We start from the raw sequence: 25,778 nt of genomic DNA, 5'->3' as shown, positions 1-25,778 counted from the left end.
ATTATTCCAAGAAAAACTTTTGTTGCTACTCCGTGTGTATTAAAGAAGCAGCTGTTTTAAGTTTTATAATTACCATAACACCCATGCTAATTTCCTTCAGCCTGTCTATGGCGTTTCCCATTACTTGTTAGCGTGAGGCTAGCATACTTTCATTTACCGAAAACCGAAATACTTTGGTTGAACATGTTAGTGTTTAAACGTACAATGTTTATTCCCCGTGTTTCATGTGTCAGTATTACAGTAAAGTCCAACCGGGAGTGACAAACAAACAGCTTGAAGCAAGCACGCTTTACCTCTTATTTGGAGAACTTTACAAGCAAGTTTTATTTTCGTTTCCTTAAAGTCACGTTATACGAAAGTGTCCCATTTCTTGACAGCGAGAGCGTGACAACAGGCACTAAGATATACGTTAGAAAGTGTCTTTTAATAAGTTCAATTTTAATTGTTTTTTCTCCACTGTAATGTGCTTATTTTACTCCGTATCTGCTCAAATCCCAAAGATATTCCATTTACAATGACGTCAATAACCAAAAGGGTGTGTACACACACAAGCGCAGGGATTCGTAGGGAGGCACGGCTTTTAGCTTTGGGGGCTGCCGAGGGATTTGGGGGCTCGTGACGTGCCCAGGTTACTGCCAGTAATCCGATTATCGCGTCTCCAGTTGGCGGGTCCTCCACGTTCTTTACCCTCCAGCTCGCCGCAGACAGTTTGACCTGTCATTGATCCGTCGGGATAAATGTACCGGAAACAAAACGACGGTCAACAATGTCACACAGACAAGCGACATCAGTGACGGCAAAATTAGCAATTCAACTAAACAACACTACGTACAAAACAGTAGGGTGCTGTATGGAAACACTCACAGCAGATGTTAATACATTTCCTGCTTCTATTAGAATTCAGTCCCCGGAGCTAGTTTCACTTGCAAGCGTTTATTTTTTTTTGGGGGGGGGGGGGGGGGGGGGGGGAATTAGCCACTTGAAAATACTCTAAAACAGCTGGCAACTCTGCTCTGAAAACTACTTAGAGTGATTGAGTTTAATAATACAACTAATAGCGCAAATGTCAGCATGCTAACAGTTGCTATGGTAACATATAGCAAGATAGCAACCCGAGTAACGAAAGGAAATTCATTTCACATTCAAGAGATGCAAGCAGAAAATTGATGCTGCCCCGAAGCGTTTATGCATTATTAACCATGCTGGTATTTAGCAACAAATGCATGCAAATAGGAAAGCTTTCATTGCAGCGGAAGGCTTCCCAATTTGACACATTTTGTCGCATGGTGGGCGCGCCCGCGGCTACGACGCGTCCATTCTGGGCCACTAAATCTGCGCTTCCGAGAGTGCACTTTAAAGCCTCCGTGTGCAGAGGCTGCACTGAGATTAAGTGTTTGGGAGGCTAAGGTTGCTCCTTTGTTTTGCCCCTGTACCCCCACCCGCCTTCACCGTCTCCCCCTCCCGGTGCCCGAGGGACGGCCTGTCCTTTCACGGCGCCTGTCGGGGAGCCACTGAGGCGTGCGGCCATTCTCCGTGCAAAAAGTCCTGTGTTGAGACGGCGCCGGTCCAGAGTGGACACAGTGCCCAGTATTTAGTTTACAGGGGCGGCGGGCCACTTATTTGGCCCGCCCCAGTCTGCAGTAGCAAAGTCGATGTAAATGGAAAAATTAATATGTCTTTTAAATTTCACACATGGCACTCGTGCATTCACTGGGCACCGTTTTCGCCACGACCCCCAAAAACAGTTTGGGCGGCGTGAAAAACAGTTTAATGGTACTACAAAGTTCTCAGTCTTAACACGTTTTCAGCATTTATCTTCCGATATGTATAATGTGTTTAGAAACAATTCTCTGATTTCAAGTTGCAGGGTCGTAAAAGATGATTGCTACGTAGTACATTTTTTAATTTGTGTTGCAAACCAGGAGGAGACAATCAAGCAAGGAGTTAGAAGGTTTAACATTACTGTGACATCTATGCTAACTTCCGTTAGCCCATCTATGGTGTTTTGCATTATTAGCATTCAGCTAGCAGACTTGGTTGAGGAAATGATATGGTTTGGTGAAACATTTTGGTGTTTAAATATAAAATGTTTATTTCTGTTTTGTTTTATGCGTCAGTTTTACAGTAAACTGGGAGCTTGAAGCAAGCACGCCGTGCCTCTTATTTGGTAAACTGTGAGCAAGAGTCTTCTTTTCGTTTCTTCAAAGTGATGTTATACAAAAGTTTCCCCATCTCTTGACAGTCAGAGAGTGACAACAGGCACTAAGGAATACTTTAAAAAGGGTCTTTTAATACATGTGAGTGTGTTTTAATAAGTTAACGTATAAGGGAGGAGTAAAAAATGTATATATATATATATGTGTGTGTGTTTCTCTATCGTAGAATTTCACAGATTTCATTTTTAAACTCCACTTTCGCTTGTATGAGACGTTTTCATGGTCACATAAATTCCACGCCAATCAGTTGCTCTGACCGCGACCGTTCTGTCAAAAGCAGCTGAGTCACGCTAACTTGAGTTAGATGAAAGAGATTTAAGAAAGGGTGGAAAAGTGTTTTTGGGCCTCTTAGACCGAGTAGCGCCAGAAATGTCTGGCATGTGCTGGCTGTGTATTCGCCATAACAACAAGCTCTCATAATGTTCATACATACGTCTGGGCTGTGCGGTAGCATGTATAACTTTCAAGGCCGGCTACATTTTGCGAACCAATCGGAAACCTTGCAGAAAATATTTGAAAATGTGATGTGAAAAACATCACAGCTAAATTTATGAATGACTGAGAAGATGTAGCTGCAGGAATTTCTGGCTGCGTCTGACAATCTTTCATATTCTAAACATGTCTGGGCTGGGAAGAAGAGGGTGAAAAACATCCAGCCAGTAAATTTGACCAAAACATCCGTGACCTCATACTTGGGCAAATTTCCGGCAAGTACTGGCTGTTTCCTATATGTGACAACAATCTCCCGTAGAGGGAGGTGACAATGTCTCCTAATGGGTTGCCGTAAATACTAATATTTCTTTCCAGTTACATTGCCAACTACTGGCCTGGCATGCACATTACAGTTTTTAAAATCTTTTTTTCCCAGGTCTTTGACTACCTTCCCCCCCCAAAAAAAACACACACACACACACCCAAAGGTAAAAAAAAAAAAAAAGTTGCATTTTTAACTGGCTAACTATTACTATAATTATTTTCTAACTTTTTCATGGCGAAAAACCTCAACCCGAGGCTGCGGCGAGCAACAGCGCAGGAATGTCGTGATGATGAAACTCTGACTTGAGGCTCTTGTTGCTCAGCACTTTTGAGGAAAATCTTTCGTTTTGGCTGGCGCATGTCGTCAACTAACGGTGGCACGGCCTCGGGGGCGGATGATGCGAGCGTGTTTGTGTATGCGTGTGACATGATGCTGCGAGCGTTTGGCACCTGCTTGTCCATCCATGTGAGAGAGGACCAGCTGTCTGCGCGCTGTATTTAAGGCCACGGATTTATTTTTTACATTTCCGTCACCCACCGCGATGTGTTATTAGTTATGTAAACGTCACTTTGTCAGGTATTAATGAGCTTTTTCAGACCCTGGAGCTGCAGGAATTACTGGCCAGTACTGGCTCTGTACTACACGACAACAATCCCACTTATTTTTCATATGTGTGTGTGGGCTGTGAGGGATAGTGGGGTTAATCCAAGGCAGGCCTTATTTTGCACAAAAAACAAAACAAACATTGGAGACCACAGGGGTGATAATTAGTGCATGCTAGTACTGGGTATGTCCTACAACTGACAACAATCTTCTGTATTGTTCATATGTCTGGGCTGTGGGGTTAGGGTGGAAAAACATCTGAGCTGACAGAATTTATCAAAAATATCAGAAACCTCATGGCTGCGTGAATTTTTGGCGAATTACTTGGCTGTTTCCTACACACGACAAGCAATCTCCCATATTCGACATACGTCTGGGCTGTGAAGGATGGCATGAAAAAGAACCAAGCTGGCTACATACAAGACGTGTAGGAATTTCAGCTAATTATTGGCTGTGTCCTACACATGACAACAATCTCCTGTATTCTACATACATATGCCTGCACCTGGGTGGAAATGGTAGAAAAAAACAAACATCCAAACTGGCTACATTTCGCAAAATAATGGGAAAGCTTCTAGCTGCAGACATTTCTGGCAAGTATTGGCTATGTCCTACACGTGACAACAATCTCCCTTATTCTTTGTTTGGCGTGCGATTGAAGGGTGTAAAACATCCAAGCCGCATACATGAAGTGACACATTTATGCATTTATGTAGGGCTCCATTCCGCATGTGTGGCACAGACAAAAGGGTACTTAACAATTTGAGGTGATCCACGACAAATATAGGTCAGCCACTATGCTCATGTACATCTGCCATTAAAGCCAGCACCAGTGAAAACAATGACCCCCATTATGGAAAGCCCCCCCCCCCAAAAACAAACAAACATGCATATCCGGTGTGCGCAATGTTTGAGTGCACATAGAACAAAAGTGGCGAGCCGCATCCCCCCACCCCCTCTTGTTGTCTCGGACATACTGCATGCTGGGCTATCATGTAGTGGCTTGTTGATAGGATTGTCCTACATTTTGTCAATGACACCCCCGACCCGTGTTGTTGCTGTTCAGCCCCGACACACAATAGGGTGGATGAAGTCGATCAGTCTTCTGAGGAACTATATTTTATCCTATGGTATTTCTGCTCCTGTGTGTTGCCGGGGGGAAGGAATATCAAAAGGAAAAGCAATACAGTGTTCCACCACTGTATTGCCATTCATTGTTCAAGCTCACGACGTATCGCTGATTTTTTTGGGGTTTTTTTGAGCGACAGATTTTATGGGTATTACAGAACTTAAGAGTTGTGCACCTTCAGTGTAATACCACAACATACCGGGCGACACTGTGGTCTACTGGCGTAGATGCAGCGCAATGAAGAGGAAGAGCAAATATATGCCTGTGACTGTTGTTGTATGCTGTATGTGTTGCTGCTCCGTGTGTGTTAAAGTAGCCGTCGTTTGAAGTTTTGTAGTTACTGTAAAATCTATGCTAATTTCCATTAGCCCGTCTATGGTGTTTTGCATATGTTGGCTTTAAGCTAACAGACTTTCCTTATCTGGTTGTAGCAAACATTCTAGTGTTTAAATGTATAATGTTGAATTCCCTTTTGTTGTTGGTTTTGAATGTAACCTATGGAATGACCTCCCAGTGCACCCTCTCTATCCATTTTGAAACACTGCCTCAAAACACATTTTTATTCCTTGGCTTGAGACTCTGCCCTTGTTGTGTCTTATTTATTTGACTGCTTAAACTTTGTTTTGTTTCTAAATTGTTATGTAAAATTGTTTTGTGTTTGAGTTGTAGTTAGGTACGGCACTTTGCTGGCGCTGCGGTTGTTCGTAAATAAAATTGAGTTAGTGTTGCGTTTGTAATTACAGCAAAATCTATGCTAATTTCCAATAGCCCGTCTATGGTGTTTTGTGTTATACAGTATGTTAGCATTAAGCTAGAGGACTTTCGTCAACTTAAGTTTGTGTTTTAATAAGTGTGAATGTGTTTAAAGAGTGTGGAAGGGATAAAGCTCGCAAATGTTGTTTGAATGCTCTCCCTATAGTGCAGATTTTCACCTATCGCGGTTGGGTACGGAACGTCTCCCCCGCAGTAAATGGGGATTCGCTGTAATGAATTATTCATCTTGCACATCTGTTTGTTCTTAAGTCAATATTGTCTCTTTATGATGTGTGTTGCTTTTTATCCCCCAGCAAACACAGCAGAGCGAACGCATCCCCGCTGCCCCAATGCTGCATGTGCTCGCAACAAACGGTGATCCAGGCGGACAGAAGGGTTATTAAAAAAAAATAAAAAATAAAAAATAAAAAAATAAAAAAAGAGTGAAATTTCCCAGGAGACTCTTTGCAGTCAGAAAAAGAAGGCCTTAAAAAAATCCCATTAGGGGCCGATTGGAATTCAAAGGGGGAAGCGCCTTTTTGGCCCGCAGCCTCGGATCTATTCCTGTCCACACTGAGGAGCTAGCCAGCGATGGGCTAAATGGAGGTGCGCTATTTTGGTGGGAGAAGAGCGAGGGGATGGGGAGGGTTTTCCATTTGCCATCTTCCTGCAAGTCCACCCCAACCCCACCCCCACCCACTGATCCAAAAGAAAAGTGGCCGGAGACACAGGCACGAGGCATTCAAAGGCGCTTTCTGCGCCGCCAGGCAAACTGAAAGCAACAAAAATCCAAGCGGAGAAAAGCTGCCGAGTGGGCCACAATGGAGAGCGGCCTCACACGCGTCTCAAAGGAGCGGCGGGGGGGCGACAGACATTGTGTCTCGCCGTGGGAACGGCAGGTGCGCGGCCACGCTGACCAATCACAATCAAGAGATTAACTAAAAAGGAAAAAAGACAGCGGCTTTGGCAGCTAGCAGGCAGCCTGACTGTAAGACTTAATTTCTTGCTCGCTTCTATAACGTGTTTTGGATCATCAAGAGAGTTGCCACACCCCCTGTCCTCTGCGCACCCCCTAAACGTGGATATTCGAGCGGCTACCTCTGTAGAAATCTTTAAATCTTCACTTAAGACTTATTTTCACACTCGCGCATTGGTTAAGTCATACCTTGTAAGCAAATTGTCTCTCGCCCCGCCTTAGTCCCTGACATCTGGATTTTGGCCTGTTTTACTGCCGCTCCCTCCCACCCCTGATGTCAAGATGTCCCTTTCAAGAGCCCGTGCATGTTTTGTCATACCGAGAGAGCTGGTACACACCCTCAATAGTGTGCATGACATCACGCAAGACCTCGTCAAATCTCGCAAAAAAGATCTCAGGTCAAGAAATGAGTCGCTGCATGTTTTGCCATCCCGACTAAAAGGGCGCATCTCATTTCCCCGGCGCGCAGCCTCAACATTGTGGATGGCTTCACGCGAGACAGCAGCGAATCTCGCAAGATGTCAAGTCAAGGATTGAGGCGATCATTTGTCATCCCAAAGGAGTTGGTGCACCCCTTCTCATCCACACAAAATGTTACGCATGAAAAATGCTGACATTTACCCCCTAATCTTTCTCTCCTTCCTAAAACAATCACATGGATTTGAAAATTAAATGTTCAGATGTTTACACTTTTTATCTAATGGAGAGCACAGTTTGGGAATCCCTGTTCTCGGCCTACTGAGCTTGTGATTCATTCATGTGTCCTCCAGACACCCGAATGTAATTTGTGGGTTAGCACCTCCTCTGACTGCACACTCAAACATGCCAAAAAGAACCCGAATGAGTTGTGAGGATTCCCCACATAAGTTGGGAAACGATGCGGCACTCATGCATGTTTCAGAGGATAAACGCACATTTTGCCGTTTCCGCCATCTCTGAGAAACGAAACGGCACATTTGGCGCAAGCTCGCTCAGCCGTGCTTAAGAGCCTTGTCGTGTCGGAGCCTCGCGAGGCTCACTTAGATTACGCCGTCGACCCGCTCGCCTCGCGCAGCTGCGCGCGCCGTCTCCGGGGGCCGGGAGGGAGCGGCGGCCTGCTGGGACACGGCGAGCGGGAAAACAATTCCGGCAACTGCTGAGATCCCGTAATAATCGCATGCAGTGGGAGCCTCGTGTGCACCCGAACACTCGTTAAAAAAAAAAAAAAAAAAAAAAAAAGGCAGTGCTGTTGAAATTGCTTCCTTGTTATACTCATTTGCCGGTGAGCATTGTTGTTTGCTCCGTTTGTAATGTACGTGTCGCCGCGCCGTTAGAGTGTTAACAGAGCAGTTGTTTTAGGAATTATCATTACTGAAACATCCGTGTTAATTTCTGTAAGCCCGTCTATGCTGTCTTGCATTATATGTTAGCATCAAGCTAGCAGAGCTTTCATGGATTTTTGCATATTGCGAATGTGTATCCATGGGTTCCCTATAGCATCCCCCGGGGATTTGTTCAAAAATTCAGCCCCTGAGGACGCTTTCACTTACGGATATGGAATTCGGTAGGTTATTGTGTGTCGACCCACAAAAAAAGTCTCAAGCCGCCGTGGCCAAAAAGCCATTTTGCTTTGAAGCTGCCATTCCATGGTCACAGCAGCCCTTGGAATGTTTTGAAAAATTCAACCCTCAAAGCCAGTTTTACTTAGCAACAAAAAAATGTGGTCGACGTGTCTATCAAGAGTAGACCCTCAAGAAAGTCTCAAGAAGCCATGCCTGAACAGACACAGTGAGCCGGCCATTTCGGCATGTTGACATCTCCGTTGAGTGCATCAAAAATAAAGTCAGCCATGCAACACTTTGCTACACGGGCAAAAGCGTGCATCGCTACGTCATCCGCGCAAACTTCATCTGACAGCAACACACTCTCGCTATTGTGGACTCAATTAGTGTGTTTGTGTGTGTGTGTGTGTGTGTGTGAGCGTGAGTTTGTGTGGTATCTTTAGCACGATGCTGTTGTCTCATTACCCGGATCCTCCTCATGGCCGCCACGATCTCCATGCGACTGTTGGGCCGCGGCACATCCAGACTCCCCACATACTGCAACATGCACACAATGTTCTTGAATTAAAAGGAGCAATGTTTGACAAAGTACCACAGTACTGTATATCAACTTATTATTATCCCCCCCAAAAAAAAAGGTCACTCAGTAGCGCCTACTGGAAGGCTAGCTCCTGCCTGAGATGATTTTCATGAAGTTCTGGGTTCGAATCTCTGTTCCTATGTGGAGTTTGCATATTCTCTCCGTGCCTCAGGGCTCCCTTCTAGGGCCCTCACAATGTACATGGCCATTGCCAAACAATAAAGCACATGACCATTTGTTACAATGTCAAACTTTTATTTACTTGCATTGTTTTATTTTATTTTTTTTACAGAATCATGATTGGTAGTGTTTGATTGTTATTTTTCAGCACACATTTTGGTATTAAAAGGTTAAAAATTCCTAATTTGCATGTAGAAAATTGTCAAATATATTAAAAGAGTCTGCATTAAAGCACTTCACGATGACAGATGTTCTTGAGAACGGGCTAAGCACTCTAAATAAATAAGTGAGACAACCAATCCAATTGAATATTGAAGGTAATTACAAGCGATCCTCTGGTCCTCTAAAAGCTGAATTCTGTTTTCCTGACAGCTTAATAATTGATGGCAGAAACAGAGTTAGTTGATGGCGAAGTGGGGTGCGTTTCCAAGTGCTCTTTCGCCCCAAAGTCTTCAAAAGACCAACTTGAATGCAAGTACGTCCACCATGTAGATTATGAGCAGACGGGTAGTAAAGGCGTTACATTTATGAGAGTAACTTTTTGAATAAATCATACTTGTCCGAGTAGTTTTAATGCAACAGACTTCCATCCATCGATTTTCTTTTTTCTTTTTCTTTTCCCTACTCTAGCCACCTGTGCTCACCAGTTACTTGAGAAGCTTTGGAGGACAACTTTTGTGTGTGTGCATAATATAGTATTTAAGCGCGTTGTGTCACGTGCGTGGAGGTACCTTGGCTTGGAAGGAGATGCCGTGCTGGTACGCCTCGTCGTTGTGCAGCGGCAGCCTGGCGTCGGCCACGTCGTCCACCAGGTTGTAGCGGTTCCTCCTGGCCGGCATGGCGGGGATCCCGCGGCGCCGACCTCACGACCGGGCGCCGCCGGGTGCGTCCTCCTCCTCCTCCTGGCTACGGCGCATCGTCGTCGCTCCGAACCGGAAGGAGAGGGAAAAGCAGAAGCGTCAATGCGGCGCTCGTGATGGCGTCCGTTGTTGTGGCGGTGGCGGTGGCGATGGCTGCGCGGGGGTGAGGAGTGTGCTGCGAGGTTGCACTTGTCTTGTCTTCTTCCCGCACAATGCAAAGCTCTCACTGGGGCAAAGTTCCACCAAATCCCGGCGGGCGGGCGGGCGCCATTGTGCGTCAGTTATGCGCGCGTGCTGGCCACACTCGCGCTCCCCCTGGAGACCAAAAACGGAGACGCTCGCGGCACTTTATTAGGTACACTAATAAATTGACGAAGGGGAGAAAAAAAAGCTTCAAATGTGGTTGTAAAATATGAGTTTATTTAAATTACCAAATCATTAGTCCTCCTTTTTAGATGTTACTTGTAGTAAGCGCAGTCATAATTAATGTTTCAAAAATGTAGTTGTATGTATGTAATGCAATCATTTACGGAAATGAATATATATTTACCAGCCAATTTTTGAAAGAAAAAAAATAAATAATTAATGCAACAAACAGGTTATTGTGATAATGTAATATTTTGCATTTTATTAGTATTATGAAAATTTAATGATAATTAATGAACCAATCATGTTAGTATTTAATAATTTTTTACTACTTTAAATAAACCAACATTTTTTCGTCTAACCAACCACTTTGAGAAAACAGCTAAATTAATGCAAGTGATAAAACACCTAAACGCCAGCTATTGGAAGCTAAGCAGGGTCCAGCCTGGTTAATACTTGGATGGGAGACTCCTTGGGAATACCAGGTGCTCGAAGCTTGTGTAAGGGAAGGAAAACCCTCACAGAAAAAACAAAAAACTGGTCCACCAGGTTGGGGGTTGAGCAGTAGGCCAATCACCTACTCCCGTAAAAAAAAAAAAACAACTACAGATTACAGAAACCTTATGTGCCTCATGACACCGAGAGCTCTCTCTCTCTATATAAAAAAAAACATGTTTTTAGCAATTCATTTATTTATAATGTGTGAACCATTTTCAAACTAATGTTCACATAAACTTGGGTGCTTTACTAATATATATTTTTTTGCAGTAATTAAATAAATCACTGAATAAGCTAAAGGAATGAAAAAGAAATAATTATACAATGGCACATTATCATAAGCAATTTTGGGGGAAAACAGCTATGATATAAGAGTTCATCTTAGCAATGTATGTTTTTGTTGTCTATTAGTGATACTACCTGGAGATGGGTATTTTCCACTTATAGTGCTTTTTGAAATACTCAACAACGAGAGGAAATAAAATGGTAAAAGAAATCAAATTTCAAAATGTTGAAGGAAGCCATATAATTGAATGGCATGTCATTTTTTTACATTAAAATAGAGAATTGATTACTATATGCATTATATAACGTGAGAATTACACGTTGTCGCATTAACATTTTGTTGAAACTCTAAAATGTGGTTAAATATTAATAATCAAGGTCAATTAACGAAAGACACTGACATGAAATGAGGCAACTGCGCCCCCTGTCGACCACATTGTGTCAATGAGGGTGAATCTAAAAACACCAAATGAAATTAGGAGGCGAATGTTTTGATTCTCCATACATATTTGTAAGCAAACGCTTTTGCTCGTGTTGATCAAATAAGATGGAGAAAATCTCATCTCATCTCTGACGTGTTACCATAGTTACAAGACACCCAGAAAAACAAAGGCGGCCTATATTATTATCCATTATTGAATTAATTTCTTGACTTTGGAGGACTGCGTTTCACTTTCTCTTGAGTCATATTTAAAGTTACCGTATTCTTACTGGAGAGCAACATTACAGAGTGAAGTGACAAGGCCAAACTACTCACGGCTCAACTAATTGCTGTGGCCTAAAAACCGAGCACGTCACGACCGGAGAGGGAACCGTCGTCGGTGTAGTGAAGACCCACAGCGGAAAAACTTTAGTCACAGGTTTGTTTAATTGATCGAGAAGAGCATTCAGGTCACAGCGCACAAAACATCCACACGGCCCCACGGTAAGATTCCAAAACGACAACAAAAAAGCTCTCATGTGACCTTGTTACAACTGTAGTTAACATGGCTTAACAATGGCTGTGTGTGTGTGTGTGTGTGTGTGTGTGTTTACTAGTACCTGAGAGCCGTTCAGCTGATAAAACTGCAAATACGTTGTAAACATTTTCTCCCAAACTTTCGTTAATATTCGGGACAACAACAAACAATACAAATAGCACATTGCCCAAAAAAACAACAACACAATCAACCAATTAATAGTCCCTTTTTAATTGAATGTTGACTGGATTTTGAAAGAGGTCAGTAACAGGTTGTTAAATAGTGTATTTCCTCAAATAGCGGCATCCCTTTTTAATAATCACCCACTTGAATTAAAAAAAAAAAAAAAAAAAAAAAAACACCTGCCCCACCCAAATAAATATTTTTTCTGTTTTACAGCAAAGCAAATTTTGACCTATTGGGATAGGAATGGAACACCTCGGCAATAAACAAGGGTTCGCCGTATGATCGCAGGCATAACAGCGTGCAGGTAGAGCGGCTGCTGTCACCATGTGCCTCGTCACCCGAATGCGCAAAAAGCCGCAACGGCCGTGTGACGACTCAGTTCAATGGACAAATGTGAATAATCAAGAAATGTGTAACAATAAGTACACTCATACAGGGGCTTCCAATGGCCACAAGTCACACAACAGCCAGCAAAATCTCCACACTCATTGGCTGACGCCCACGGCGCTCACCGGGCCGGGCCCCGCCTTTTAAAGCCATTCACACACAAAATCACAGATACTACACTAGACTGAGAATGGAAACCCCAGATGGACAAAAATAACAGCTTCCCCTCATATGCACGTTATTGTGGCTATTAATGCAAAATGAATTTCTAACCAATTACTCGATTCATCGATGTCACTCCGAAACAGGCGTTTGGTACTCTCTATACACGAGTCAAGAAATGTCCCCTGGCCACTATAAGAGGAAATAGGGTAAATTACTACTCATTTTTCGTTCTGCTAAAACTGCAAGTGAGCATAAGTTGTAATGGACTACAGTTATTATTAATTTTTTACTTAAAAAATACATTCAAGGTGTGGATCAGGAAAGGCAAAGGCTCAGGCTTTTTTTAAGGGGGAATAAACCAAAAATAAATCTCAAGTCATATAAGCACATAATACAATCAATAAGACGGTTAAGGTCCTGGAAGGGAGCAATCACAAAATGGACGCCCTAGTTTGGAGTCCAAGGCTTCACGCACAACAAGCAAGCAGCAAAAACAAAACAAAACAAAAATGCAAACCATAAAAGGAATATTTTTTTAAATACACACGTTCACACAACTTACATGAAGTCCCATAAGAGAATAAATAAATAAATTAAGCAGGACATCTGGAGAACGTCGACAGCGTTGAGGAACGAGGACGGGAAGAAGGCGGCGGGGTCTCACTCGGCGGCGCCGCTCATCCTCTCCTCGTCGGCCTGCTTGTGATGCTGCAGCCGGGCGTACGTGACCGCGTCCCCCCTGAGAGGCGAGCGGCCGTTAGCGGGTTAGCATCGGGACGGGGCGGGGGGGGTTCGTTAAAGCCACGCTTAAAATGGCGCCCGTTAGGAATGTTAGGACGCCACAACATGAGGTAAGAACTGGCGCTGCTTTTTAGGCTACTTTTTACATGGTGGACCAAGACAATTCACCTAACTGTATATGTATGTACGTGTGTATATGTGTGTGTATGTATGTATATATATATATATATATATATATATATAGTGGCTAGTGATTCAGAACACAGTGCTGATATTTTTGCGATGTTCTTTGAAATATAATGCCGCAGCCAAATAGTGGTTCAAGAAAGAAAACCGGACCCTTTTTCAAATGTTAATACTGTAGTTATAAAGGAGCGAGCCTGACCGCATTTAGCAAAAATTTGTGAACGGAGCAGGGACACCCAAAAACATCTCGAAAGGAATTGCAAGGGGCTCGACCTATTCGTGCTATTTTTTTAAGACCGACGAAGGCCTTCCTATTTAAGAATGTAAGCCTTTTTAAGGACATTGCCTTGAAAAGGATGATAATAGAATTCTAAATTTTGTATCAATTAAAAGAATGTAGGTTACAATATACAATATAAATGTATGCTAATATATACTACACAACAATTGGATGCAGTTATTGCAGTGGTGAGACCTGTTCGTAATATTTTGGCAAAGTTGGTAAGCACAAATTTTACAGCAACATATTTGTAAACATATTGTTGAGCATTATCATCTTTGTGAAGAATTTGGGATGCTGCGCCTCTCATTAGATTAGATCAAGTGTACCTAATGTTGTGACGGCAATGAAAACAAAACAAAAGCTTGAATTAACAAACAACAAAATATGAAATAAAAACTCATGTCAGTGGATATTCGATGAAGCAAATGATAATTAGTCCATATAAAAGGAGAGTCTGCTGCTTGTTAGTGGATGTTTGACAGCCAGGAAGACAGTGAGAATCATCTTTTGAAAGAGAAAAAGTACAGTTTTTTGAGCGCTCTTACTTTTTGCCTAAAGACGCCAGGCCGTACAGGACCCCGGTGGCGAAGGCGATGGCGTTCCCGAACAGCGTGGTGAAGGAGAAACTCAACAATATGGGAAAAAGCGCCATCCTGCGCCCAACACAAGTCAGCCAGCAAGTCCAGGACATCGCCCCCCCCCCTTCCCCCCACATACACAGTACAGCGGCACCTTGAATTCTTCCAGAACTAATTTTCGCAACGTGTTTTTGATGTAATGAAGACGGCGTGGACAATGTCTCACCCGCAGTAGAAGAAGGACTTCTGCCAGGCTCGGAAGCGATCGGCGCGGGCCGCCACGGCGTTGGCGAACTCGATGAACTGGCAGCAGAAGGGCACCTCGCACAGGAACAACACGAAGGCGTTCAACCTGGACGAGGCGGTTCATCATCATCGTCACCATCATCATCCATTTGAAACTTCAGTCATTGTAGGACTCCAGCTAACAAATCTTTGGTAGAATCGATTATTCTGCCGATTATCTGCTAGCAAACTGGTGGCCCGGGGGCCAGATCCGGCCCGCCCCATCATTTTATGTGGCCCGTGAAAGCAAATCAAAATTGCTCATTGTGTTCTGGTGTAATACCATTGAGATATTGCCAAGCATTTTTTTGGGACCAATCCCCCTTTCAAAAGAAATGTAATAGGTAAAAACATGTTTTTATAGGCTTCTGATTTCAAAACTGGTTATTCATCAATGTGTTGTGTATACTGTATATAGTTAGAATATATGTGGTAATCTTTCATTTATATGGGTTCACAGTCGTAGCGGCCCTCCGAGGAAAGCCATAACTACGACGTGGCCTGTGAGAAAAAGGAGTTTGACACCCCTGACCGAAAGGATTCCATTAGTTATGTTAACATAAACGTGTGATGAAACACGGCATTTTCAACGGAATAATTTTTGTCGCTAGGAACAAATGTGTCACTGGGCTAATTTATGGCACAGATTTAACAAATTGAAAAAAAATATTCTTGAGAAAATTAGACCTATGTTCATTCAACACAGCCAAAATGGTTGAAACTGAATGGCATAAAACACCCTTAGGGAGCACTCACAGGTTAAACTAAACTGTAAAAACACATTCTCATCAGTCAATGTGTGCCAAGTCGGCGACTTACACCATCCACACTCCAGCGGCGATGTTTAAAGGGTTCACAGTGACACAGTTCCACACCCCTGCGATGGCACACGCTGCAGAAAACACAGGAACTATCCAGATAAGAGCAATACAATAATGTCATTAAACAGGCTAATATATTTCCCCACTCGTGCGTGTGTACAGTATTAGATTTCATGGGTGGTGTCAGATGAAATGGTCAAGCAAGCAGCTCTTGTTGTGTCTTATTTCCGTCCAAAGCTCATGGAATATGCAACACTCTCTGGTGTCAAGTGTTGCTGATGGTGCTTTTTGTTTTGACGACGACCAGGCTCTGCAGTCGCGCAGGCGGGGCCCAAACAATGGGCGACGGCTGATCTTTTTGTCCGACTACGCCGAACCACTCACTAAAACGTTTATTTCGTGTAGAAATAAAACAAAACAACAACCTGCCGCTATTTTAATCTGTGAGCAACATTAAAATGTGCAGTACGTGAATGGACATTTTGAATTAAAGCACAAAACTCAGAAAACTTTTATTTATTTATTTATTTTGCGTCTAGGCAGGTAAATAAACGCCTCAACCGTGACCATCCGGGTACTTATGGTGACGTCACTCGGAAGCGTTCCATTTAAAAAATGCCATCCATCCATCTTCTACCGCTTATCTGAGGTCGGGTCACCGGGGCAGTAGCTTTAGCAGGGACGCCGGCGTGTCCTGGGTCGTCCCCGGTCCAATAACAGAACACCGCTCGGGTTCTGATCTGGGGGGCCGTTGCTCCCAATCACGCCCTTCCAGGTCTCACTGTCATTGCCCACGTGAGCATTGAAGTCCCCCAGTAGAACGAGAGAGTCCCCAGCGGGAGCACTCTCCAGCACCCCCTCCAAGGACTCCAAAAAGGGTGGGTACTCTGAACTGCTGTTTGGTGCATAGGCACAAACAACAGTCAGGACCCGTCGAGAGGGAGCCTCCCCTCTCGTCCACCGGGGTGAATCCCAACGTACGGGCGCCGAGCCGGGGGGCAATAAGTATACCCGCACCTGCTCGGCGCCTCTCACCGTGGGCAACTCCAGAGTGGAAGAGAGTCCAACCCCTCTCGAGAGGACTGGTACCAGCGCCCAAGCCGTGTGTGGAGGCGGGTCCGACTATATCTAGTCGGAACTTCTCGACCTCACACACCGGCTCGGGCTCCTTGCCTGCCAGAGAGGTGACGTTCCAAGTCCCGAGAGCCAGCTTCTCTAGCCGGGGATCGGATCGGCCACCGCCCAGCTCGCACTGCACCCGACCCCTTTGGCCCCTCCCGCAGGTGGTGAGCCCACGGGAAGGGGGACCCCCATGGGTGCAGATTCCCATCGGGGGCCCCGGTGACCCGCGTCCAGGCAAGGGAAACCTAGATCCATTAATAGTTTTCATCATAGGGGTCTTTTAGCCGTGCTTCGTCTGGTCCCTCACCTAGGACCTGTTTGCCATGGGTGACCCTACCAGGGGCGTGAAGCCCCAGACAACTTAGCTCCTAGGATCATTGGGACACGCAAACCCCTCCACCACGATAACGTGACGCCTTCCAGGAGCGACATTTAAAAAAACATATTTAAAAAAATGAAATAAATAAATGAAATTCAAAAGCAATTGACTTACATATTCCTCCCAGCACACCGGCTATTTTACACAGCCACCGGTACCACCAGGTCATGCCATCGTCCTCCGGCGGGGTGGCTTTGCTGGACGCTGCGGTCTCCTCGGAGCTCATGGTCTTGGCAGAAAGCTAGTAGCCCAAAGCTCGATTTCTACGACGAAGCTGTCGGTGGCGTTGGGGCGGCTCCGGACGCCGACGCCAGCCGTACCGTGGAGCCGAAATGGAACCTGTCGCGGTTGTTCTTGTTCGACAGTAGCTTACCGCTAGCAGCTAATGCTAATAAGTGTCGACCAAAGATGTCCAAAACATCAACGTCACCGCTGTTCTCTTCTTAATATACTGCAAACTGTGTTAGGACTCAACAGTGACACAATAATTATGATAATATAAAATAAAATAAAAAAGACACGGAACCATCCGATATGGTTCTTTCGGCGGAGACTACGGTTTCCTACTTCCTGGTTGCTGCAACCGTGGGGCATTGTGGGAAGAAGTCGTGCTCGTTGTTTACGTTTTACAAGCAACAGTTTCGTTTTTTTAAAACAAACGTACTGATAATAAAATCAAATAACTAAAAACGCCACTTAATTCATGTCGTAAAATTAATACTTCAAATGTATTTACATTTCAACCAATCAAACTGACACATCAAGTTAGGTGGGCGGGATTTGTGCCCTGTTAACCAGCCTGATCGTTGATTAAATTTTCAGACACTATTTTGTCATTTTGGTTAATAGCTCAATTTAGTAGTTCTCACAATTTTTACACTAAGTACCACCTAAAAAAACGACTGCGCTTTCCAAGTACTACTGTTGTGACTACTAAACAACATTAAACTACAGTCACGTAGTAAGCCAAAGTATTCATAAAAAACAACACAGAGGGTTTTATTCATAAATAGTATATGTAATGACTGGAAGCAACAGAATCCTTCTGCTGGTTGAGCATTAAAAGAGAGCTTAGAAAAAAACCTGTTCTTGAATAATGTTACAATTACAAATAAATTACACGAGTTGAATAAGAATTGACCTGAAAATTAACTAAGGAAAAAAAACAGTTCTTAAAGATTAAGTTCGAATGTACTATAAAAGTTAAATACAGCTGAACTGTACCTAAGCAGTTATTTTTTCATATACCACTAGAGGGAGCCAGCATGCCACCTGTGGTCCCAGTAACACTTTGAGAATCACTGGTATAATGTATCAAAATAATCTAAAATGTAAATGTATACCAAATTATTTTTATCATATTATTGCAATCATCACAATTTTGTTGAACACTATTGCATTGACTGTACATCCTAAAAAAAAAAAAAAAAAGCTGAACAGTATATTAATTATAATACGCAACCAAGGGGCCCATATTTTCGGACATTTCTTTTTCCTAGTCACCATATTTTGAATATGCAACACAGCAAGGTGGCTGATGTCCAGCATTAAGCGGAGAACGTCACTCCGACAGCAGCGTGGAGTGAAGCGGCTTCAGGGTCCTCCTGCTGGTCCGCCTCTGCTCCACGATGGGGGCCGCTCTCCTCTTGGGGGAGGGCGCGTGGCACAGCATGTCGTCCAGGGTCCGCCGCGTCACCCGACCGGCGCGCTCCAGCTGCGAAAGCACCCGCTCGGCTTCGGCCGCTCGCTCGCCGCCCTCGGCCCGCAGGCGCAGCTGATCCAACTGGGAGCGAATGAAGGAAACGTCGAGGACGCTCGACTGGCGGCGGATCAAATGTGCGACGAGTTCTTCGCACTTACCACCTCTTGAGAAAATTCCGGCTTCCTGACAAAGGACGGGCCTTTCGAGAGTTTGGCCGCAGAAAAAAGGATCGTAACGGCCTCTTGTGTCTCTCCGGACATCGCCAGTAGCAAAACCTAATTCACGTGGTGAGGGGGGGGGGGGCAAAAAGTGTTAAACAGGGAATAACGTGAACTTTCGCGCTTTATTTTGAAGCAGACTCACCTTTAGGTTTTGGCACAGTCGACTGTCTGTGCTCATGATTTGCGAAAACAGTAGTTGTGCCTTTTCAATGTCATTCTAAGGAGAAACAAGAGTTATTGTTATCAGAATTACACTGAGCACACGCTATATCAAGGTTCATAATGGTCCCCCATTATATTGCAGGTAGTTTTTTTTATTATTATATTTGGGATTTTCACCTTGAACGCATCAGCTGCGATTAAAAGGGTTTCACTGTATACTCATTTTCAAGCATAATTCCAGACTCACCTGTTTGAGTGCTAAAGCCACAGCAAAGCAGTAAGCGTGCCTGGGGACAAAATGCCCTTTGACCTGAGCCTCCTCGATGAGCGACGTGCAGATTGCGTGCGACTCGGTCGAGTTCTGATGTCAAAAAAACAAAGATAAACAGAACAGCACATGGGCGGGGCCTTCGCAAAAGGTGGAATGTGTAATTCCATTGGAGCAACGGGACTGTTTTTGCTTTTTTTTTAAACCAATCAGATTTTATATTCATCGTCATGGGGCCAAAGCGCTGGCCCTACATGATGTCAACATTTTTCTGACCTCTGACTGGTGGGTCAGAGCAAAATTTGTTACACAGGCCACGACTGAAGGTTTTTTGTTGTTGTTGTTGGTTTTAACGCACTGTAAACAATTTATACATTTGCAGTTACCAGTTTATAGCAGACAGCAGACGCCAGCATCAGCGTGTCTTTGTTGAACGGCACACTTTGGCTCCTCATGGACCACAACACCTCCAGGGCATCTGTAAAGCATTTGCCATTTTGAAACCCAGCAGTCGATAGGAGGAGGGTCCGTGCATATTGATTTACTTACCTTCATGACAGCCTTTCACGAATAACATGTCTATGGCGATGTTGAAGGAAGTGGGGTCGCCGAAAAAACCTCTCATTTCCTGTTCGTGACGGCAAAACGTCAACAATACACAGTAAAGACTTCTTTTTGCTGTGCAAAATTATCAAAACGCTATTGGCTGTAAGTGAGAGTAAAAATTCACTTTGACATTTTACCAACAAACAATAACTCTTACTGCAGCTTACTGAGCAGTTGTGACCGTATATTAGATTATATAATATAAATATACACACACACGTTTGTACAGTGGAGCCCCAGCACTCGCAGATTCAGATTTCTTTCCCAAATTTTTTTTTTTTTTTTTTAGGGGGAGGCAACCCCAAAAATTATTTTTGGTGGTTTATCCCCTCATATTCAACAATTTTGGGGGGGTTTAAAAAAAGACTAATAAAATAAATGTCCAATTATCCGTGGATTTTGACCATTTGTGGTCCTTACTACCCCGCGAATAGCGGAGTCTACTGTATATTGACTATACTTCTACTTTTTCCAGTCTTCTTACACACGTATCTGCACTTCTACTTAAGTACAGCGTGCGAGCACTTTTGCCACCTGTGATACGCACCTTATCGGTAAGCGTAGCGGCGGCCATCTTCTCCAGTCCCAGCTCGTAGCACAGTCTCATGAAGACGGGGCCAAACTTGAACTCCCCGTGCGCCACGTTCCTGTTTTCTGCATGGTACCTGGGAACACACCATGTCGTGGCCTCAGCGGCAGTCCTGCGGAATATTACGCGAAACGTACCGTACCTATAAATGGCGTCTCGGGCCGTCTTCATGTCCTCCGTAGACTGACACAAGTGGAGCAGCAGCTTGAGGTCGTCTCGCAAAATCAGGCTGTTCCTCTGCAGCTGGCGGCCGAACAATTCGATAAAATTCCCTGCGAACACCACGGAAAAAAATGGCTACGACCAAACCCCTTTCGGTGCGGCAGCAATTGTCAAAATGTGGTATGCTGACTCCTTCTAGTGGTCCGCAAAAGACTAATTGTTTAACGTACGATTTTTTTTCCCCCCTGACTTTTCATATAGTTTTTGTTTTTTTTAACTTTAAGTACAGTTCAGTTGTATTTAACCTTGAAGTCAAATACATTTGCATGATCTTTACGAAATATTCCCCCCAAAAATTCTGTGAACTTTTATTCACAATAACAAACAAACAATGGCTGAGTTCATGTTTGACAGGCGAAATGTCACTGGCCCAAAATATGAGGAAAGTTTTAAAAACCTTTTGTGAACAAAGGGCTTTGTGCATTTGAGCCCATGAGTAATTGACAGCAAAAAATATATATATATAAAAACAACATTTTTGTATTCAAGTGCATTTCATTGAACAATATGTACACGAGTTGAATCATCAGAATATGAGTACTTTTGCCTCTGTGCGAGTGTTTTCTAATTCAAACCGGTGCACTTGTTTTTGTGTACTGCACCATCTGTTCCAGTGAGAAGGTGAGCCACTGCCAGCTTCCTTCGCTGGAAATCTTCAAGTCTGACGACATCCTCAGACAGCAGATGCCTTCTCGCTGCACATTTGGACAAATACAAAAAAAAAAGTACTGCAAGTGCATGTGTGACCTCTGATCACAGAGCCACCGGGATGTGTCCAATCTCATCCACAAATGACTCGAAATGTGTTGGGCTCACCTCCGAAACGCCACCCAACCCAGCCTGCTTGTAGTGACGCTGCAAGTGAAGTTGGTTGGCGCAGAAACGAGCGACAACATGAAGATGAAAACCTCTGCAGCGCCATATTGCCGATTTCCCGGCGGTGGACTGGACCGTACCACCGACGCTAAACAAAAGGGGAGGCCGATGCCAGCGCCAGAGCCTTTGAACACTCTGTATGTCACCACGTCACATTTATCGGATTGCATAACGCTTAAATCACACATGTACGGAATGTATATGTTAATTCTATGTGATAACTCTGTTGAGCGGTTTTTTAAAATTCTCGATAATAATTTGGGCGGCACGGTGGCCGACTGGTTAGAGCGTCAGCCTCACGGTTCTGAGGACCCGGTTTCATTCTCCGGCCCCGCCTGTGTGGAGTTTGCATGTTCTCCCCGTGCCTGCGTGGGTTTTCTCCGCGCACTCCGGTTTCCTCCCACATCCCAAAAACATGCATTAATTGGAGACTCTAAATTGCCCGTAGGCATGACTGTGAGCGCGAATGGTTGTTTGTTTGTATGTGCCCTGCGATTGGCTGGCAACCAGTTCAGGGTGTACCCCGCCTCCTGCCCGATGACAGCTGGGATAGGCTCCAGCACGCCCGCGACCCTAGTGAGGAGAAGCGGCTCAGAAAATGGATGGATGGATGGATAATAATTTGGCACATTCTTATACGGCAACGCAGCCCGCTGATTGACGTGCCTAAGTGGCGGCCATCTTGGTGGGGGCAAGGTTCCCTCGTGTACATTCATCCACCCATTTTCCGTACTGCTTCTCCTCACGGGGGTCGCGGGCGTGCTGAAGTATATCCCAGCTATCTTCGGGCGAGAGGCGGGGTACACCCCCGAACTGGTCGCCAGCCAATTAATTTTCAAAATAAATTATTTATTAATTATATAATTATGTCATATCATTAACCTACCAAGCAAGTTTTGGGGATGTGGGAGGAAACCGGAGTATCCCGTTGTAGTAGTAGCAGTACACAGGCACGGGGAGAACTTGCAAACTCCACAAAGACGAGGCCGGATTTCAACCTACAACCTCAGAACTGTGAGGCAGATGTGCTAATTATAACTTGGTCATTTCTCAACCAATTTTCAGGAGGTTTACTTCATAGTGAACGTCGAACCATGTTATTACAGAAAAACACAAAAAAAAAAAAAACGGAAATAGGCTTTCTACCGAAGTAGCATGCAATTTTAGTTATATATATATATATATATATATATATATATATATATATATGTAAGTATATATATATATATACACACTCACACACACACACATTCATCGTAAAATATTTCCTAGCCTCCGGTCCTAAGAAGTAAAAGAACTAAATCATCATTTTTACAGTGGTTTTATTTTATGTATTTTATAATTTTAACATTTTAATTGTTGTGTGGTTTTTACACTGTGGTTATTTTTAAATCTTTTAATGTTGCCATTTCTTTTTTATTTTTGCAGTGTTTTTCCTTCATTTCATTTCATTTTACACATTTAATTATTCAAGAGACCGCCCCTCCCCCCAAAAAATCAACCAGCTGGTGGTGCTGTTGCAGTAAACTCCAGTAATATTAGTCGTTCTTCATAGAGGATAAAGAATACACGCCTGTAAGTATTGTTATATTGACGGTCTACATGTGTTGCTGCAGAGTTGACGGCTCGTTTCTCGAAAAAGACGCTTTTTTTTGTTTGTTTTTTTAAACAACTAGCCGTACTTGTACTTGACGTACAGAACGTGTGTACTTTTGCCAACTCAACTCATCATCGTCATAATAAAGTCATCCCCATTCACAAACACCCACGCTTTGATTTCCCCGCAACAAGAAGCCACATGTTCGCTTCTTCCATTTTCTTTTGAGTTTATCCCGCCGTGAACTTGGCTTTCGGTTCTGGTTTCGGAAAGTGCCCGAGGTGTCGCACAGAGACAAAGCGGCCATTGATCACAAAGTGGAGCACACGGCTAACAGAGCAAGGCTGAAAAAAGATTTTTTTTTTTTTAAAAAAGGGGTGCGTTAATGTGCCCAAACTTTTAAAGCTGCAATATACTGAATATTAATATGCATGTTTTGTACAAATACCACATTCCCGTGAATAGATGCCATTCCCTGAATAATCTACTTGATGAAATAAGATCCACACCCCAAATAGAACAGCTCGCCTGAACAGGTACGTTGTGCCATTGACAAAATTAAAAAGACTAAAAAAAGACAATAGGGAACACTTGTTTGTGTTTTCTTCAACATACTTCATTTTTATTGTTATGTTTTGCAATTTGGAATCATTCAGCAGTGGTGGTTGTTACACATCGCACACACAAACAGTCGGAAAGCGCTAACGGATACTTTGACTTGGAACAAATGGCGAGAGCTCACGTACAATATGAGTTTGAAGAAGGTGCGAGGGCGGTGGTGAGAGCACAAGAAACATACAGTACAGTATATACCGCACGGCCGCGGCAGACAAACATCGTCCACGCGAGGAAAAAGGCAGATTATTAGAGAGAGTTGAACAAGAAGAAGAAGAAGTGAGAGTTTTGCTGTATTGTCATTGAAAGTTGGTGTTTGGTCGCAATCGTCGAGCCCGGACTTTTATTTAAGACATATCCGGTGAGTTGCAATAGCCCAGCGGTTGGTAATATTCATCCGGTCCAGTGAAGCCCCGCCCGCACTCTGTCGCAGATTTTCACCTAGCGTGGGTGTCTTACAAACATATTTACCGCGATGAACGTGGGTTCACTGTATGGTTGTTCCTGTTTTGTTTTACGTGTCCATTTTTGCTGTTGCAAATTATCATTCGCTCTCATTCACCTTGAAACTGGTTGGATTTAGGCTAAATCATTTAGCCTTGAAGCGCTAATCCAGAGCATTTTTCAAGAAATGCCTCGTTAATTGACATACTGCGCTGAGTCTGCCTTAAATGAATCAATGTTTGGATGGAAAGGAGTAGGCCGAAGGTAATCGCACGCAGCTAGCCTGTTAGCTTAGCTGGAAAAGTTTGCTAGCGCCACAGATCATAACTAGGCCTCACATGAGTAGCGTAGCTGTAGCATTTTTGTGTAGCTAGCCTGCCTGGTTAGCTATGCTGGTCCGAGCTCACTACCGCAACGCATCGTAACCGGGCCCCATGTTAATAGTGTAGAGTTTGCATTTTGGTTAACGAGCAAAGTAGCTACGCTTCTTAGCTTTAATAGCCCAAGTTCGCTGGTCCCATGCATTGCAACCAAGCCCCACCTGAGTAGGCTAGCATTTTTGTTAACGAGCTAACTAACGATGGCGTAGCATTAGTGCATGGATAATACAAGTACATTACTAAGATCGTTGCAGACAAAATCGATTTTTGAGGGATTCAAATGAGTATGCAGACGACCGCATAGCGTTATGTGATTGGCCGGTCTGCATTTCGAGGGTGTGGCTATGCGAAAGGTCAATTAGCGCTAAATCTGCACCCAAAATTACGACTGGCTCAACTGTGCACATTCTTTTATCAAGCCCCCCAAACCCCAAAGCCCTGTATTTCTTCACGGAAGTCTGAGGAATAAAGCTAATGCTAATTCATGCGCACAGCTATTCATCACTATTTTACAACACCTTAGCGCAGGCTTTGGGCCTTCGTGTTCCCAAAAGTGCGACCATTCGAGGATGTTTGTCCGTTAGCGTGTCGTTAAGTGTTCTATTTGTCGGATACATTCATTACTCAACATCCCAGTAAGGCAAAGATCTTGTTTCTAGAACCATCCGGTAAGACTAAAACTCATTGTGTTGTACTGAAAAGATGGGTGGACACAGTGAAAATCAATGCATGTATTTTTGCATTTCTTTCACCTAAAATGTGATCGTCTCAGGGTGTTGTAACAGTTCCTCGGAAAAGTCGTGAGTTGACATTTATTAGTGCATTGTGGGTGTTTTATTTGATGTCTGTGAAAGTAGGTGTGACTGTTTCGGTTTTCAGGCTCCACCGCTCGGTTACGTTCGCTCATCGTTAAGGCGACAGGCCTCCAAAATCAACGACCTTGTCCTACATTTCTATCTTACACGCCGGGAAAGACTCGTCCTGCATGACCACCGTGCTGCTGCTGGCCAGGACCATAATGTTCAGCTCCTGTTGCTTGTCGTGGCTCTCCTGGTACCACTCCCTCATCACGTCCGTGTCGTGGGTCGGTATCAGCGTGACCTGACGGCCGGAAGAAAGCAGGAGTTAACCGTTTAGAACCGACACCGTCGACATTTTCACTGCGAGTTTGTTCTCTGGATGTTCCAAATTTTGGAAGATTTGTTTTTAGAACCCAACACACTTATATGAGCTCATCGCCTGTAATCACCCGCTGTAAAA

At 44.0% G+C, this 25,778-nt stretch overlaps 4 protein-coding genes across 4 annotated transcripts in view; all 4 read right to left on the bottom strand.

The window, feature by feature from the left end:
- Positions 1-10,189, bottom strand: part of si:dkey-34e4.1 (carboxyl-terminal PDZ ligand of neuronal nitric oxide synthase protein) — a 30,216-nt gene extending 20,027 nt beyond the window's left edge. Inside the window, exons 1-2 of the mRNA XM_061798854.1 lie at positions 9,467-10,189; positions 8,441-8,512 (exon numbers count right to left, since the gene is read on the bottom strand). Of these exons, the coding sequence (XP_061654838.1) occupies positions 8,441-8,512; positions 9,467-9,574 (180 nt within the window). The 5' untranslated portion in view covers positions 9,575-10,189. The remainder of the gene's footprint in view (positions 1-8,440; positions 8,513-9,466) is intronic.
- Positions 10,190-11,593: 1,404 nt separating this feature from the next.
- Positions 11,594-17,419, bottom strand: cacfd1 (calcium channel flower domain containing 1). The gene is made up of 5 exons (XM_061798855.1): positions 16,951-17,419; positions 15,334-15,406; positions 14,456-14,581; positions 14,197-14,304; positions 11,594-13,180 (listed from the first exon to the last, which is right to left on the bottom strand). The coding sequence occupies exons 1-5, from the start codon at positions 17,060-17,062 to the stop codon at positions 13,102-13,104; spliced, it is 498 nt and encodes a 165-aa protein (XP_061654839.1). The 5' UTR covers positions 17,063-17,419; the 3' UTR covers positions 11,594-13,101.
- A 113-nt stretch (positions 17,420-17,532) lies between these two features.
- Positions 17,533-21,847, bottom strand: ptcd2 (pentatricopeptide repeat domain 2). Its single transcript, XM_061747653.1, has 10 exons — positions 21,423-21,847; positions 21,209-21,301; positions 20,527-20,656; positions 20,343-20,460; positions 19,739-19,817; positions 19,576-19,667; positions 19,169-19,282; positions 18,902-18,976; positions 18,697-18,813; positions 17,533-18,619 (listed from the first exon to the last, which is right to left on the bottom strand). Exons 1-10 carry the CDS (start codon positions 21,526-21,528, stop codon positions 18,398-18,400), a joined length of 1,146 nt encoding a protein of 381 aa, XP_061603637.1. The 5' UTR covers positions 21,529-21,847; the 3' UTR covers positions 17,533-18,397.
- A 1,823-nt stretch (positions 21,848-23,670) lies between these two features.
- Positions 23,671-25,778, bottom strand: part of map1b (microtubule-associated protein 1B) — a 28,647-nt gene continuing 26,539 nt past the window's right edge. The window contains 1 exon segment of the mRNA XM_061747946.1: positions 23,671-25,619. Within this exon segment, the coding sequence (XP_061603930.1) occupies positions 25,464-25,619 (156 nt within the window). The 3' untranslated portion in view covers positions 23,671-25,463.

This window comes from Phyllopteryx taeniolatus, chromosome 15 (assembly GCF_024500385.1).
Source record: "Phyllopteryx taeniolatus isolate TA_2022b chromosome 15, UOR_Ptae_1.2, whole genome shotgun sequence".
NCBI classification, from domain to species: domain Eukaryota; kingdom Metazoa; phylum Chordata; class Actinopteri; order Syngnathiformes; family Syngnathidae; genus Phyllopteryx; species Phyllopteryx taeniolatus.
Note: the sequence above shows the minus strand (reverse complement) of the source record. Positions and strands in the feature narration are given on the sequence as shown.